This window comes from Xenopus laevis, chromosome 9_10S (genome assembly GCF_017654675.1).
Source record: "Xenopus laevis strain J_2021 chromosome 9_10S, Xenopus_laevis_v10.1, whole genome shotgun sequence".
Taxonomy (NCBI): domain Eukaryota; kingdom Metazoa; phylum Chordata; class Amphibia; order Anura; family Pipidae; genus Xenopus; species Xenopus laevis.
Window position 1 is genome coordinate 42,555,557 of NC_054388.1, and position 18,902 is coordinate 42,574,458.

Sequence of the window (18,902 nt, forward strand, 5' to 3'; positions counted from 1 at the left end):
ATCCTTCTCCTGCATTTACTCAAAATTACTTGAGTTGCAAAACTCCCAAATAATGCCATCATGATGGGAAGCACTATAGAAATTGGGCTTGGGTTAGGACTGTGTAGCTTCCCTAGGGCTTTAAAAGGGTTGCTCATCTTTGAGATAACTTTTAGTATGATGCAGAGAGTGATATTCTGATACGATATGCAATTGGTTTTAATTTTTTATTATTTGTGGTTTTTGAGTTATTTAGCCTTTTATTCAGCAGCTCTCCAGTTTGGAGTTTCAGCACTCTGGTTGCTAGGGTCCAAATTACCCTAGCAACCACGCACTGATTTGAAAAAGAGACTGCAATATGAATGGGAGAGGCCTGAATTGAAAGATGAGTAATAAAAAGTAGCAATAACAATCATTTTTGTAGCCTAACAGAGCATTTGCTTTTTAGAAGGGGTCAGCGATGCCCATTTGAACGTTGCAAAGAGTCAAAAGAAAAAGGCAAATAATTACAAAATTATAAAACATAAATAAGGAAAACCAATTGTAAAGTTGATTAGAATTGGCCATTCTAGAACCTTTTTAAGGCAGAGGGCCAGTCAGTAAAAAGACTTGTAGAGAATGCCTATTTGATCTCCATACCTAAAACTCACCATGAAGGTCAATTAGGCAGTAGAACTTATTGTTTAAATTCTCTCAACATAATTGTAATATGGTTTGTAACCCTGCTCAAGACTCTTGTACCTGGCTCAATTCACAAACCAGCTTCATACACTGTCCCCATAGGCTTTCTCCACCAAAATGATCGTCTATCATGCTTTGGCTCAACATTCTCCTGGGTTACATCAACAACACAGCATTTGAGCTTGCCATAGTAGCCCAGACTTGGTGGGGCAATTTTGAAGTTTACTGCCTTACCATTTGGAAATATATAGAATCACGGGGGAGGCAACTGTAAGACACCAAACTGTGATCCATCTGGACAAACCTCTCCTTCCATTGTTGGATAGGAAATTGACCACATTTCCTCCTCTCATCTTATTTGGACCAAAGGAATAGCCAAATTAAACAGTGTTCTTCTGTTCCTAGATAAATGATTATTTGGCTCATATCTGACCAGCTGGACAACCGATCCACACCACTGTACTCACTCTCCTTCCAGAAAAATTTCCAACCCAAATCTACAGAACTTCTTACCAATCTACACTGTCCTTGACAAGGTCTGGATAACTTCATCTCTGCTTTTTTTCCCTTCCAAAATTTCCTAAACTAAACTGCAAACTAGTACAAACTGTCTCTTATGCCTTTCGTGTTTGCTGATATGACTATTTTAACAAAAGACTATCTCTCATCTGTACATGTTGCAGCTAACTCCCTGTGCACCATCTTACAACAAACACTATCCCACCGGTACAGCCCAATTATTCTAACTCATTATTGCTTACTACATATACTATCCTAAATTTATAGCTCCTGCCCTGTTGCTCCTCAATACCCCACAGTGGGTGTTACCCCTTCTTGCACCCCTCTCAGAAACACTAGTATTCTGCCCCACTCTACCTTTGTGCTTAGAAATGTTTCCAAAGGGTTTTTTTTTCCTTACGTCTTCCTAAAATCATTTCTGGAAGGTACAGTGTTGACTGAAACACAATCCCCACCAGAGTATTTAAGATCGACAGAGAAAGGCTAGATGCACAACTTGTGATTTAGAAAGAAAAAGAAGAGAAATTCAGACCTTACCTTGGCTCGGTCCACGTTCTTCCTCTGCTCCTGGAATGCAGCGGGGTTCTTCAGGGCTGGGGGTACAAACAGGCAGATAAAGAGGCTGATTAATATAAAACAGACGGTATTTGTATTTATATACTGGCAGTAAACAACAAGATCCGCCGTTGGCTGTATCTAGAAAACACTTGTCAAAAAAGCTCATCTCTTCACTATAATTGAAAGACACTTTAATAACGGTGAGAGTTTTTCTTAAATCTACATTCTTAGGCAATCTCTTACGTAATGACCGCAGCATTCTGTATATATACAGGGAGGAAAATTCCTGATCCCAACGCAAGAGAACAGAACAAATGTGGGATGAAAATCTTTCCCCAATACACAAAGTCTATAAGTTTTAAGTCACTGTAAGGTCTGTGCACATTGGGCCCCCACTAACAATACAAAAGACAGCTTACAAAAGTGTATAAAGCACAGTCCTTTCTTTTATCTACCATCCAATTCCCGCTATAAAACCAGATTACACTGTGATGGTTCTTACTGGCATTCATCTCTTTCAGAAGTCTATATGAAAAATGATGGTCAATTTGCACCCACAGCTTATACTCTCAATATTTATGTTTGACATTTTGTAAAAAGCTCTTTCCATAGATTGCCCACCCTTCAAATCAGTTCCTGCCCCAATGAAACTACAGTCTAAGGTCCCAGTCACATTCATATAACACACAAGTTGGTTTATCAGGAGCCAAATAACTGGCTTCTATGTTTTTGAAGAATGGAGACTAGGGTATCCAGAGTAAAATGCATGGAGACAGGTGAAGAACATAAACACTCCTTGCAGGTGCCCAGGTTACAATCAAACCCAGTAGCGTTGCTTTGCTGGGTCCCTTTTCAGACATGTTAACTTACATGTCAGTCACCATAACTTGCCCCACTCTCACCCCTCTCAGTAACATCCCAGTCCCCTGATGTCAGAATCTCCATTCAGAACACAAATCGGCATGAAAACTACAGTAGAATCTCTTTTAATTGCAGTATTTTATGTTCCCACAATATACGCTTTTATAAAGTTTCCCAAAAACAAAAAATTCATATTTTACATGAATACACATTTATCTTGCACGTATGTATTTACCATGGTCCGCACCAAAGAGTAAAAGAATGATACTATAAATTAGTGATGTGTGGACTTCCACACAAGATTTGTGGGTTTGGCTCAAGCTCTTCTAACTATTTTTAAGCACGTTAACTATGCCTGCCACCTTCTTGACATCAGAGATGGGGAGGGGCAAGTGAGGGTCTATAAATAGAGGAGGCTTTGGTTGGGCACAGCTTGGGAGAGGGTGGGTTAAGGCCAGTTGCAGGTCAACCTTTTGACGACCCACACATCACTACTGTAAATATACATGCAATGTTGTATGGCCTGGTTAGAGATAGGCCTAAATAAAAAAGGGGTTGCTTTACATGAATACACAAATGTATGCAGACAAAGGTCAATGTCATGATATGGTTTAAAGCTGTTTAATAAAAGTCCTTTTTAAATGAAATATGAAATCCAATTTCTATTTTTTATTAAAGCATTCATAGCTGTTGTAAGCTCATTTAAAAATCTCAGCTGTCAATCAAATATTGTCTGCCCCTCCTCTATGCCCAGACAATTACTTTCACTTTCCATTCAGCACTTCCTGGATGTCACTGCTCTGCACACATTCCCACCATTTAATTGTGTAACAAGTGCATGGGGATGGACATCAGGTCCCCCATTCTGGTGCACAAACAAGATTCTGAGATGATGCAAGGCTTGCCTTAATAACAGTGTCTACAAAATGGCTCCTGCCTGCTTGCTATCATTATGAATTCCCAGACTGAAGGAAACAAGAGTCAAATAATTTATACAGTGTAATTAAAGCTCATTTTGCTTGACTAATGTGATAAAATAGGATTTTCAAATAAAGGTGCAAAACTAGCTTTAGTAGTAGTATGGCAAGATGGAGACAGTAGGAGAAGATGACAACAATACCACTTGTCCAACCTGAAGACCTACAGTTCTTTAAGTACAACTCCCAGCACCTGAAGACAGCCAAAGCCTCTAGATCAGACAGAATCACCATGTATATCAACTTATACTACCACTTAGTCCGTATTTCATAGGTCTACTTCCTACCTAAGATGGCCCATGGACCTGATAAAACATTGATGATGATATTGACTATGCTGAATGGAATTCAATGCCCCATTGAATTATATAATGCCCCAACTAAAGTCATGTACTTGTGACCAGTTACTGATGAACCCTTTAGCATAACTACAATTTATACAAAGCTATGAAGCCAAATTGATTAATAAAGACAACAATTAGGAGAGGTTGGGATTACTCTTTTTGGATTGTCAATCCTGTGTTGGAGACCCCATTACAAGTAGAAGTGGAAGAGGCTAGGAATATGGTATATTTTTACTAGCAAAAATATATATTATTCTTTAAGGAATTTGCAATGGCCAACTATAGTAAGTGGGGTTGTTGACTTTTTTTTCCGTTTAAGCCTCCATTTTGCCGTGGTCCAATAATTTTTATGTGCCATTACTTCAAAATGATCTTATAGGTTTATAAAGAATTTCTATAACCAACAATATGCTGTATTTCTCCAAGTGCTAAAAACAACAAATTAATATTCACCCCAAACCTTATCTTGCTCATCGTTTTAATTGTAATTTCCCATCCATACTTACTGCCCCCATATAGGTTAATGGGAGTAAAAGTAGGCTCTAGCAGCTAATCAGTGTATGAAATGACGTGAAGGAATAGACCTTGAAGAGTGATTCCACTATTAAAGTAAAGTTTAACCTCCAGGCTATATACACAGTTGATACTGCTGGGGAGATCTATTGGGGTTATCATAGTCAACCTTCTAAGGTATGTTTCCCTTCCCTTTTGGACGTTGTTTCTCTGAAGAATCCAATAACTACCCAACATATTTCATCTAAACATACTTACGAGGCATGAGTCCTTGGGTCACCAGATGCTCACGGTTTCTCCTCTGCTGAAGACGTAACTGTAAAACTGTTAGAAGAAACACATCAGCTATCAAGCGTTCCCTCGGCTGCCCTACAGACATGTCTCCAATGGAGAAGGATCTACTGAAAGTTCCAGGTGAAGTGCACTGTTACAAATCTTTCCTGATGTCAAGAAAAGGATTAAAAAACGCGAGCTGGATGGTTATAAAGTGTTAATTGTATCATGTAGTTGCATGCAAACCAAGCACACGGTTATTTGGGTCATGGTAAAACCGAAAGTAATTGAAGGTTAGAGCTTGCAGATTTTTATTGAGTTAAACTACTAAATGTATTATCTAAATACATTCTGAATATTCATTATTTATATGTTCTCTCATGCTCTGTATAGAATAAAAAAACACAATGGTTGCAAAATCTCTGAAGGACCGTGATGATGACCATGTAATTATGATCCTGCATGAACTTACTGGATAAAATAATCTTGTGTTTGGGAGCTCATCAAAAGATGTTGCTTGGTAGAGAAATACAAACATCCAACCATGTTAGATGATGCTTGAGTGGTCATGTTCACCAATGGGCACCAGGTACCCCATTCAAGTGACCTTCAAGTTGGGCTTTAACTCCCCTTCAGGCTGGGCCCCTTCTGTTTCTGCTCTAAGCCTCCCAGGAAGGCCAGCTTCAAAGCTTGGGATCATTAAATGATCTCATAATGATAAATAATGGCCCAGCCCTACTTTCAAAGGAGGTTGTCAGTAAGCTTTTTCTTTAAAATAGAAATTCTAGACTTTTTTTTCTTACATTTCTGAGACAAATAGCAAACATTTAAAATGGTGCCCAAAATGTTTAAGCTGGACATCACTATCTTCTGCTGCAAACTCATGACAACATCCGTTAAGGGTAATGAGCAAGGTTTTGGGGGAATTGCCATCACAAACAGGGAGAAACATCTGCTTCTAAAATAGTCTACATATCTGAGAAACCACAAAGCCCTACAGAGATAAGAAAGAAGGTTTTTACTGCCGATGACAGGAGAGTGTTTCCCAATGTTCCTATTTAAGTACTGAGCAGCATCAAAGAGTGGCTCGCAATATTTATTTCCTTTAAAAGATTAGAGACATGAGCATTGCTGGGAGTGACACGTGCAAGACGTCAACGAACGTGTATGCCCATACGAAAGGGACACGATTTTGTGGCTTTAGATACATTCTGCATTTTTAGAATGTGTTCTAAAAGAAAAAAAATATGTCTTAACTAAAAACACATGGAGAGAGTGGCGACAGCTGGAAGAGCAGTGTTTTGGGTATACAAGGAATTGCAAACTATGTAAATAATTGGTTTAAGGGTGCAGGAGAATGCACGTCAGCTTGGTGTGTACAGTAGTAATGGAATAGATGTAGGGCTAAATGAACTGGCAACCCTAGTCAGTGGATTATGAACCTATGTCTTCAGCCTGAGAACTTGTCAGAACACTGCTAGAATCAATCAGCAAATCTAAAAAAAAAATCTCATTGTTGCTATGGGTTATTAAACCAAGAATAAACTTTATTCTGGTAAATCCTCAATTGGGCCACAAACATAGAGGGGCACACAGACCATCATCTTTTAGGTAGGAAGTAGGATAAAGCTGGGAAAAGTAGGAGACAGTAAGACACAATGGCAGCAGTAAGACAAGAAAGTGGCAGTAGGGAAAGATGGATTAGGTGCAAGAGGGCAACGGTAATATAAGCAGTAATATTTGATATCAGTGTTACCTAACGTGTGCAAGACCATGAGACCTCAACATGTTCTGGACTAATACAACATGTAGTTTTGCTCTAATAAAAAGTCTCAACTGACAAAAAAGTTAAAAGGTTGATCTTGATGGGCATGTGTCTTTTTTCAACTTAATTTACTATGTTACTATGTTTTGCCCTAGCCAATCTCTCTTTGGTGTTGCCATTTCTTGTCATCCCCCAAACACAAAGTCTCCACAGACCAGCCTGGTAGCCCATTAATACCCCTGCTAGCATGGCACTCTTTACTCCTCATCACTGTTATGTTACCAGTTCACTTCTGGCAGGAACAATGCATTTCTAGTCTACAGAGTTCTGACCTTCAGTGATAGAACAGAGTTGAGACTGTCCTTCTGCCAAAAGCAAGATGGTGGGTTGCCAGAAATCCAAAAAGGGAGAAAGAGGTTTGACATGGAGTCATGTGAAGGATTGTATTAACCCTGCTGCTGTAAAAGACAAACATGTTTCAGAAGCTGTACTTCTCTGCAAGCCATGACAATTTTATGCCTCTCTGCAAATATTATATTTCTTTCTTTGTTTAAACAAGAGAAGCTGAAAAAAAACTATCACTGAGCATAACAAAAGGATAGCTACAGAGCCATCTTATGGCTAAAGGTGGTATTAGAACACCATTCTGAAGGCACTTGGATTGTATCTGTATATTGCAAGAGGGACAAAAACATCAGCCAAATGTATCGCGGCACATTTTTTGACCATGCCTATTTTATGGCCACACCCCTGATTACCATGTCCATTTTACAAAATTTACAGGTTATGAAAGTTTGAACACATTTCTGAGCGTTTTAGGGCCATGTTTTATGTGTCATAACAGTTTTGCTAATGAAGACGAAATTGCCCTTTAAGCTGTGAGTTAAGTTCCCCCAAGAGACTTATCTTAAATTGTTAGAATTTTTGCATATCTTAAATTGTTACAATTGTTTCTTTGCTCAACTTAAATTGTCACAAATGTATCCAAGTGTAGGTGTTTAGTGTTTTGGGCTCTTTGCCAAAAAGCCTCTTACTTTAATAACGTTTCAGAAACTTTGATCTCCTGCACTGATGCCAGAAAAAGATACAAAGAGAAACTGGACTTTTTAATAAAAAAAAATAAAAGAAAATCAAGGACTTTGGGCTGAGCTGTCAAAATCTGGATGGTCTGGCAGTAAACGGGAGAGTTGGTATGCATGGAACAGTAGTAGTGTTAAAATGCGCATCCTATTTCCTAACTGCTAACAAAGGTCTGTGTTGTGTTCATGGTAAAGTCCTGCCATGCAAATATTTAGGCCCAGGGACATCCCACAGTGTTGATTTATATAAAAATTTCAACTTGTTAACGAATGTTTACTACACTGGTAACATTATGGATGGTCTGGATGGGATCACTGTATTCATTATTATGAAATGCACAACTAGGAACTTTTACAATATACTTTCTTGTCCACTTTGTGTTCTAACACCTTCTGATGGTGACCCTTTTAGTTGTATAAAATAGGACCTTGAAGCAAAAGGAAACCAGTCGGCCAACATTAATACAAATTCTTACTGTCTCCATCTTGTTCTACTGTCACCATCTGCAACTGTCTCTTTTTGGCTTGCTATTTCTCTCTTCCCTTACTGTCTTCACCGTGTCCCACCGACTATCTCCACCTACCATCTCTTATATCCTGTAATCAACAGCAAATGACACCCTTCAGTGCCAAGAAGGGTCACATCTATTTGCACTCACCCCAAGAGACAGCTCCACACACAATGCACAACTTTGAAACCATTCTGCTTCTTCCACCCCTAGGATTTCCTCTAAATGATTACAGATGTAGGTGAGGAGAACAGCTATTACATGCAGGGGTGTAACTACAGAGGAAGCAGACTCTGCGACTGCAGGGGGGCTCAGGAGGTATAGGGGGCCCTAAAATTAATTTGCAGTGGGGCCCAGTAACATATAGTTACTGCACTGACTACATGCCTCAATTTGCTAATCTTTGCTGCAGTATGCCTAGGGAAAACCTGGTGGAGATTTCCATTGTGGAAAAAGTGGTCCTTTCAAAATCAAAAGTGCTCCACGGTGCTACAAAAAAAAAACAACAACATTATTTTTATTGGGAAAACAGCATTGCCAATTAATTTCCAGTTAGTTTCCCAGTATGTGATTAAACTAAAGCCAACACCACAGAACTGGAAGGCAGTAATGAAACCGCTGTGCCACTTTGCTACTTGAAGTTACTTCGCCTTTAATCCCTGTATGTGACATTAGTCTGTAACCAATTCTGAAATTCAATACCTTGAACTCACTCATGTCTCTGGCCACACAGCATTTTAAAGGAAAACTCTTTTTAAAAATATAATGCATAAAACAGCTCATATGTAAAACCCTGTTACATATAAATTAACCATTTTCATAATAATATACTTTTTTAGTAGTATGTGCCATTGGGTAATCAAAAATAGAAAATAGCCATTTTAAAAAACAAGGGCCGCCCCCTGGGATCGTATGATTCACAGTTCACACAAACAAACCAAACAAACTATATGTTAGGTCACATGAGCCAATTAACAGACAGAGTTGTGTCTTTTGCTTCACTTCCTGTTACAGTTAGAGTTGTATTTCTGGTCAGGTGATCTCTGAGGCAGCACACAGACCATCACAAAATGGTGGCTCAAGGCAACAGAAGTAAAAGAGTAATATTTACTTAAATATATATTCCAGTTTTGTAAGATTCTCCAATATGCCACTTAATTTGATATAATATCTGTTGTTTAAGTATTCATTTTGGGGGTATATTTTCCTTTAAATTCTACTTTTCGGTCATGTAAACTTTAAGAAAGAGTCACTCCTAAAGATGCAGAGAATTTAACTGAGCAGCAGTAAATGTTTGTCTATGCGGAAAATATGCAACTCTCTTGGAGATTATCAGCAGTTGGAAACTGACAGGATTTTTTTTGTTGGTCATTATGACAATTTAAAGGAGCAAGGATCTGTTTTGTAATGCTACACCTTGTTTGGATTTTTTCCTGGGGTAGATAACGGTTATTTACAGCAATATATCAAGCGTAATCTCTGGCCTGGGATGCAATTCTCTAACAGAAATGCTGTATATTCTTTTACATTTGTCAGTGCGACCCAAGGATAATTCTAGCTTTGATGTCAGTAATCTGGTAGTTTGGATATACAGTACACTGGGGAGGCGGAGGCAGGGAGATACAGTCATAGAAATAATAGACGTGACAGCAGATATATCCCAAATTCTGCCCACCCGGCTGTGCAGCTTTTTATAAATATGTAAAAACACAAGATCTATTTGATCTTAAAGGGGCCTTGACACATTGTTTTAGTTCAGTGGTTGACTTGACTACAAAGGCTCCTTTCACTCTGTAACTCATAAATAAATGCTTCCCCCCCGAAATGGTAGGTTAGGGGTACAGCTACCAGCCTACTCTTACATGGTAACATAGTGAGTTAAGTTGATAAAAGACATGCCCATCAAGTTCAACCTTTTAACTCTATATATAACCTGTCTAACTGTTAGTTGATGCATTTGAAGCCTCTCCAATTTGAGGGGGAGATACATACAGTCAAGGATTAAAGAATGTTGGGAACTGCAGTCTAGCAATATTAGAGCTGGTGTCTTAAAGCAACACTGTACCATAAATCTTATCCCTAAAAGCCCTCTTGATGCAAATGAGTTACTCAATATGAATCCTTCCTGCTCACTGTACCCAGTTCACTGTTTCCCGAGTTCAATGTACCTCCAGTTTATTATACCCCACCTGAGTGAGTGTTCCTCTGGCAATAACTCAAAATTATGAGCATCTGTCTTACAGATATATAGATACACAGATATATAGAAACATTGGGGTAACAGTCACCCTGCTATAGTTCCAGGGGTACCCAGGGCACAAATAATCACTCAACCCTAATCTCCCCCTAACTGGCCTTCAGACTGGGCCCCCTTAGCTCATAACAAGGTTACGGTAATATAGAAACATTGGAGTAACAGTCACCCTGCTATAGTTCCAGGGGTACCCAGGGCACAAATAAGCACTCATCCCAAATCTCACCCTAACTGGCCTTCAGACTGGGCCCCCTTAGCTCATAAGGTTACACATATATTTGCACAAGGACTGAAACCCTGAGAATTGTGAATATCTATACAGAAATATTGAATATGCCCCTAACAGCTTGCACTCTACCAGTCACAGTATCTAAAGGGAAATTATGTGTTTTTATACAATTGGCCTCATCTTACCCAGCTGATAGCTGATCTCCCTCACATGCTAGCGGTTCAAACATTTCCAGACAGCTGCCTAACAAGCCAGATGTTTGGGCTATCCCTGCTGCAGAAAAGATGATTTAAACTGATAGGAAGGATTCTTAAAATCACTTACACCACTGCTCAAACCCATGATTTATCCCTCATTATATTATAAATAGTTTCTGCTCAATTATTTTTGAATAAGGAAATCACTGGCCTTTATTTATATAATGCTGACATGTTACACAGCGCACTTTCAGATCTGTTCATCATCCACATCATTGAGTGTATTATACGAGTTTGTTACTTTAAATGTGACAGAATGCACTGTTATTAAGATTAGTGCAGATTAGCCATTTCATACAATAACTATGCAGTCACATAGTCACACACCTCTATGGATTTGTTTACATTTTACATTCGTCTCAATCACACTTCTAATTAGTTATTGTAGAGCTCAATACAAGGTCAGCAAAGGCTTGCAGATGTTCACTTTAGTATGAGTGTGAATAGCTAGAATCTCAGCCAGAAAGCAGGACATAACTGCTGCTTACAATGGGTATCAGATGGGATCTGTGCCACTGTGACAGAATGCTCTGTTATAAAGATAGCTAGAATCTCAGCCATAAAGCAGGGCAGGACTGCTGCTCACAGTAGTGTTCATACTGTATATTATATAGTGAATTCTAAAATCTAATACATGACTACAGTATGTTTAACATTTTTCTGTACTAAGCTTTTGCAACAACAGAAAATTATACATGGGTCAAAGGTGCCAAGTAGTACAGAATAAGGTTATAGCTTATCATGTGCCCAGAACATTCCCTTTTCTGAATACTTGTATTTCTACACGTAGAAGGAAGCTGCCATGCTGTTTCCCTTATACTAGTGGTGTTTGGGCTGATTAAAAATCAACCCACACCCGACCCTAACCTGAATGCTCCCAACTTGCACCCAACCCGACCAACCAAACCCGAACTACCGTCATGCGGGCAGGCATGAGCCTATAAATAGAGACTGTAGGAGGCAGAATGTCTGGTGGTCTGATGAAGGGGTCCGCCCCCGAAACGTTACATCATTGGCGTGAAATAAACACGCAGGGGTTCGCCCCGCTGCACTGGCCATGTGTGTTGGGTCATTTTTTGCTTTTATATATTGTGGAGAGGTGCTGACCTCTTTTCCAAACCCCGGGCTGAAGAGTTGGAGAGGCTGGGGAAAATGGAATTGTTTTTGCATGTAGGAGGCAGAAGCCAGGCAGGGGGGGTCAGTAGGATGAGCTCAGTCCAAACCGGTCCTCTGACCCACAAATCCTGTGCAAATGACCGCACAAAACCACCCAACCCGCCAGTTATGGGCAGTGGCGTAACTAGATGTTGCTGGGCCCCACAGCAAATTCATTTTAGGGCCCCCAACATATCCAGTGTTTGTCCTGTTTTACCAATATATGTTCAAATTGCTCATCAATGAGAGCCTCATGGGGCCCCCTGTACCTCCTGGGGCCCCCCCGCAGCCTCTGTAGTTATGCCCCTGGTTATGGGGCAACCCGCACATCACTACCTGGGACAAGTACGGGGTGAAGCCCTGACCAACACATCATTATATCATACACATTCTTTGCAACACAATGACACATTGTTTCATGTTCAGAAGCTGACAGTCACATACCTAAATAAGGGACAGTTATGCGTTGTGAAGGGATGGGAAAGGTTGAAACAGGAAGGATAAAAACAACGAAAAGTAACTTTTGCGGTTGTACAGTCAGTGTCTGCAGAAAATGCTTATATATTTGTAGTTAACCCTTTCACCTTCAGAGGTATCACAGCCATTGCATCCCCCTGTGCGTGAGCTGAGCCTAATACTGACGCACCCAGCTGCTCTGTACATACGGCAGCCACTTTCAGCTGCTGGGAGGGGTATTTTACAGACCATCGTTCAACTGGCTGGAGCCTAATCCCCCCTCTATGACATTTCCTCTTTTTTTGATGTTTGGCCACAAGTTGAAAACATATGGTCAGAATGACAAGCGAGCAGCTGTATCTCCTGCAAAGCGCACAGGAACCCCGCAGAGTGACAGCTCTCAGCGCAGGAAGCAGAAGGAGTGAAATAAGCTTTCCCCACTCACATCTCATTGTACAACACTGATACTCCCCCCAAACGATTTAGCCTATAGTTTTCATACATGTGCAACTCCCGGCAGCCTCTGGACACGAGTCCCCACATTTGCCACCCTTATTTTGGTTCTGTATGTTATTGTAATGTTAGTGTAAATTATGTTCATATTTTGTAGTAAAGTTTTCAATAAAAAACATAAAAAGCCTTACTACAAGACATAAGCCAACACTGTTGCTAGAATTGCAGCATTATCGCTATGCCGTGACCAAACCAAAACCCGACGTCGGACCTTACTGGACAAATTTCAAGTCCAACTTCTCCTCGCCGCGCCTTTTGGAAACCGTGGCTTTTTGTTGTTGTTGCAGATACATGTGTGTTTGTATACACAGACTTGCAGTGTATATATAACAAACCATTAAAGAGCTGCCGTGTAGATATTCATGTAATTCACATCAGAAATGTTTATAAAGTATTTACCAGAAAACTAAAACATTACGTCAACTTTCTTTATTTTTAATGAAAAAAAAAAAGGGTCAAGTAAAGGGATGGTCTAGGGGTAGTTCGGGACCAAAGTGTTCAAATTTGCTTCTCAAGTAGAATATATGTATATAATATAGAACACCCCCGTGTTCTACCTTCTATCCAGAGCTGACCAGTACTACCATAACTATGAGGGAAGGGGGGAGACAGTGGGGCCCAGGTCATGCTGTCTGCTGCATTGTAATCCTCTCATTAGCCTCTTCTGTTGGTTAAAGTTTCAGCCCCTGCTGCAACAAGCTGACGGGTGGGCAGCTGGTTGGGGGGGGGCAGAGGAGGAAAATATAGTAGCTATGCCACTGGGACTGCCTTTAGATTTGATTTCCCCCGGAAATTCGCTCTTAAAGTACCAGGAGCAGCATTTTTGCTGCCCCTGGTACCTAGCGGGGCGCTGCCGCCTGAGGCGACAGCCTCAACTTGCCTCATTGTGAAGCACCCCTGCTTCCTCTATTGCATCTTCATCTACTGTCTGTTCATCTACTGTATCCACCTTGTTTTATTTTATCCATCTACCCTACTGTCCATTTTCCTGTACTATATCTACCCTGCCCTACTGTCATCTTCTTGCCCTACTGTCTCCATCTTGTGCTACTGTCCCCATCTTCCTATATTGTATCCATCTTGCCCTTCTGTCTCCATCTTCCAGGACTGTATTCATCTTGCCCTACTGTCTCCATCTTCCAGGACTGTATCCATCTTGCCCTATTGTTACCATTTTGCCCTACTGTCTCCATGTTTCACTACTCTTGCTATCTTGCACTACTTTACTTTAGTGGTCATCACTACCTATGGTGCACAGGGCAAACTGACACCCCTAATAGAAACACCATTAAAGTAGAAGGAAAGGTTAAAACGAAGTAAGCCTTATCAGAAAAGTCCACCTAAATATACCAGTACACCCTGTAATGTGGTTCTCTATCAAAAGAAACACAGCATTTCTTTCCTTCTATTGTGTATACATGGGCTTCTGTATCAGACTTCCTGTTTTCAGCATAAACCTCCAGGGCTAGGGCTTGAGCATGCTCAGTTTGTGCTTCTCCCCCCCCTCCCTTTTACCTCCTCCCCTCCCTTCTCTGCTGTAATCTGAGCCCAGAGCTATAAGTGAGCAGGGAGAGACACAGGCAGCAAGTGATGTCACACCAAGCTAATATGGCAGCTAAACAAACAGAGAGCTTCTAGAGCATTTTACTCAGGTATGAAAACATTCTACAGAATAAATATAGCATTCTAGCTTGAACTATTGCAGCTAATCTATTGGCAATAAAATGACAATAAAATGACTCCATAGCTTTCCTTCTCATTTAAGTCAGTCCTGAATTCAGTAACCTGCAATGACCACATTTTTTACACCCACACACACACCAAAAGAACACAACCCAGCTGCTTACCAGCCGGCAGAGCTCCGGACGGCTCTCTCCTGATATATTATATCTCTGCAAGTAACAGCAATTTCCTTTAAGTCAAAGACTCAAATGTATTTCGGTAACTTCCCTTGAACAGCTCTGTGTGTGATGAAAGCCACCAGAGTGCATGGTGCAAGGTTCTGAATATACATTTACAACTGTACAATAATAGTTTATTGGAGTCAAGTCTGTTGTGAAACAAACTGGCATATAGAATAGAGAACTGGAACACACCGGGGTGACCACCCCAATAAATGGATATGAGCAAGTAAAACTGTCACTATATCAATAATCTAGAAAAACAAATATACACTTATTATTATTCTTCATGACAATCCATCAGGAGTGCCCATACTTTACTAATGCGATCTTGTCCCATTATGATCTACATCCATAATATCACTGTTAGCATTCTGCTCCATGGAAAATATTACTTATATATATAATATTAATTTATAAGAGAATTTTCTTATTAATAATTTTATGCCATTCTTATGTAACCAAAACAGAATAAATATCTGAATGAAAAGAATAAAACAGACTTTTAATTTAGACAAGCTGTTTGTTGACAGTGTCTTCAGATCTACTGATCTTCAGCTAAAGGTCTACTGGTAGGTCACAATAATTTACACCTGACTCTGTACAGACAGACATACAGGTCCCTGACTCCGAAGGCTATACATATAAAATAAAATATATTATCAATGTCACTAAATGAGGAAACACTTGACTGGAAGAAGGAGTCTCAACAAAAAGATTGATGGGGAGTTTCTGCCGTAAGACGCTACATGAATAGAATATAGGGTTATATATATATATATATATATATATATATATATATATATATATATATATATATATATATATTAACCTTTTGATACTTTTGGGAACCCTTAATTTTGGCAAAAATGCACCATTGAGTAAAAGAGTTAGAGCAAAGCGTCTTTCATGTTCTGAATTATATATAATTCTGATCGATTGAGTAGGAAAAGCCTGGCAGAGTGATAATGTTCTAGTATGCCAACAAATGTACAGCGACTATAGCCCATTGTGCCCATACACAACTCATCTACCAATTGCGACTTACGACACAACCATTCTGCTTATAATAACAATACGCTGATCAACCAAAGTCATTAATATACACATCTGATAAATAGCGTGTTTAATAAAATCAGCGTGATTTACCTTCTATAAGCGTATAAATGTATATGCAAACACCAAGTACAGCAAGCACCAAATAGATTGCAAGCTCTTATGAGCATGGTTTGTTTGTAGGTTTGCAGAGTGATACATGGCAACTGGTTTATTGATTAAAAAAAAAAAACATACTATAATTATTCTTATTAAGTGGTACCAAGCCCAGTACACAATATTCACTCTCTATAGACAGGGGGCAGTGTTGAGCTGCAGTCCGTGCTTGTATAATCTATGAGTCCTCCGCCAGACCCTTGTTTCATTACATCATTAATCCTCACATGACACAAGCAGTGTGTAATGTGAGTGACAGAAACCAGCATTCCCTTATCCAACTGTCACCCGAATGTTTGTCGCTTGGCTTAACCCCCCTCTCTGCCCTTTATCTGCTTTGAAAAAATATATAGAAATTGAAGCAAACGCTGATCTTCAACCAGTAACTAATGAATAGGAATTAGTAACTTTTATTATAAAATTATTATTATAAAAAAACGATATTATTAAAGAAAACAATTCTTGTGTCAATTGATTCAAAAATCCAATAAACCATACAATCTTTGTAATCTAACATTTTATAAATGCTGATTATTATTATCCATGAGTTACATACACCTTGCGCCATGCAGAAGGAACGGCCGGGATCATTCACATTCCCATTATGATTTAGTAATAGTTATAAACACAAAACTCAAGTTCGTTATTAATGTATTATCATTCAGCATCTGATTTTAAAGTCAGTACATTCGTCATGCATTAATATCACCCCGGACGTTACAGAGTTAATTCCCAAGGTCACCTATACGACCTCTACCTTATCATACAGTTCAAAGTTATTGAAATCATACAAAACCTTACAGAACGTTCAATAAAATTTACCCAAAATGCACCTGGGACATTATTTTAACTTTTAAATTTCATAAAAATTCATATATTTTTTTAAACAATTGTTATTTTATTAAAGGGGACAAACACTGGATTAAAATATACTCTTACCATGAACTTTTGCGGTGTGCAAACTCTTTGAATACAATTTATATAAACAACAATGATTTTAAATTAAATGTTAAAAAAACGTAATTAAGGGACAGTCAACGACAGACAAAGATAAAATATACTCAGTACAATAGCTTTATACCTATATACAGGATCCACCTGCACCATTGGTTTATAGACAGACCCTGGTGGATTTCCCCAGCGAAAAATTCGATTCCATTTGAAAAGCTTAACGGGATTGCAGCAAGAAATTTTATTTTCTCCCCCCAGGATAACTGAACTTTAAATAGCTCGCAAATAGTCAAAAAATGTGGAAAAACGTAAAGCGAGCTTTCATTCAGTTTTATACAATTATCTACTGGGGCTTCGTTAATTTCCGGTGTCAGATTAGTAGGGGCCATTTATACTTTTATTTATTACAAAAAGTTTCGTTAACATTAAAGAGACAAGTAAAAGAAGAAAAATAGCCAGATCTTCAAAATCAACAAGGATGGTTATCTATATAATCTCTCCATACACAAAATAACAGCAACAGTTAAATCCACCCCAACAAGGATGACATGTAACACAATGACTTCAGCTGCTGCAGAACAGCTTTGGCTAAGGGTATATTTATGCGACCCAGGTCAATTAAGTTTCCAAGTATACAATAATTTGACCATATGTATGAAAATTTAACATGCAGCTGTCACATGATGGGGGGATATAAAAAAAAATATTTCTGTTATTAATAAAAAATATAGAATATATAAAATCATGAACTATATATATATATATATATATATATACACACATATATATATATATATATATTCCTATTATAAATTTGAGTAAATACATTTCAAAAATATATAAAATCGTAAAAAAATTTAATAAAAATATACAAATAAATATATATATAAAATAATGGGATCAAATTATTATTTGGTCCAAAATTGCTTCAGTATTGGTAATTTTGAGGGGTTGGAATCATTAATAGGATTTAAAATAATATATTTTCTAATATAATCTTGTGCAATAAATATAAAATTAATACATTTTAGTTCAAATGAAAAAAAAAATGTAATAAGCTGCCCAAAAAGTCACATTTTAGAATTTCAAACAATGTTCGGAAGAAATCAGCGTTGGTGCGTCACCTGCGGATCTAGTTTCTGGGAGATTCTCCAAATTTTCGGGAGAGGTGGAATAAATATAAAAAAGAAAAATGTATATACAAATTTGAATAGATCACACTTTGATCAGCCTTCAGCCTACCTGATCTGAACTTGTTCCGGATCAACAGCGAGTGTTCGGAACCCAAGAGAGTCATGTTGCGGCACGGAGCAGATGTCCAGCTTTTCTGGTTTAATGGTTTATCTCACAAAGTGTATCCCTGGGTGAAACCATGAGGAAGAGCCAGAGAGAGAGAAATTTGTCATCCGCAGCCACAGGGGGAGACTCAGCTGCTTCAAGTGGTGCAGCCGAGGGGAGAAGTGTGAGGCAAATTGTGGAAATTTGGTCCCATGCAACTCTGTCCAGCAATTGTGAGCAAATGCTGTTCTCCCAGCAGAGCAGGGGCTAATTAACTTCCCAGAGGAACCTCCTCCCACTGACTTTACTACTATCACCCTCAGTTTGTTTCAGGCTGATGTCACTGTCTACAAACATCAGTTTGATATCTGATCCTCCTCATCACCACCGAAATAGGACCCAGCCAATCGGCTGCCTCCCTGCCCAGCTCAGAGCTAGACAGAGAGAGGGAGAGAGAACTAAACTTCAGAAAGGCACAGAGATTTCGCTGCTTATGAAAGGAGATGCAACTTGCAAAATTTTTAGAGAATGACAATCAGTTTTCGACTGGAGTGTTTGGGACTTACAGGGGACTGTCATCCCAGCAGAGAAGCCCAACTGTCATTGAGAACCCTCCTCTGCACTGTCCTGTCTGCCCA

The 18,902-nt window shown here is 39.1% G+C and overlaps 1 protein-coding gene across 3 annotated transcripts in view; it reads right to left on the minus strand.

Annotated features, from left to right (window-relative positions):
* Positions 1-18,589, minus strand: part of myocd.S (myocardin S homeolog) — a 36,572-nt gene extending 17,983 nt beyond the window's left edge. The window contains exons 1-3 of one of the 3 annotated variants that reach the window (XM_018238558.2): positions 18,229-18,589; positions 4,691-4,756; positions 1,717-1,772 (exon numbers count right to left, since the gene is read on the minus strand). In XM_018238558.2, coding sequence (XP_018094047.1) covers positions 1,717-1,772; positions 4,691-4,756; positions 18,229-18,283 — 177 coding nt within the window. In that variant the 5' untranslated portion in view covers positions 18,284-18,589. The remainder of the gene's footprint in view (positions 1-1,716; positions 1,773-4,690; positions 4,757-18,228) is intronic. The other 2 variants (XM_018238556.2, XM_018238557.2) reach the window with 2 other exon arrangements.
* Positions 18,590-18,902: the final 313 nt, after the last annotated feature.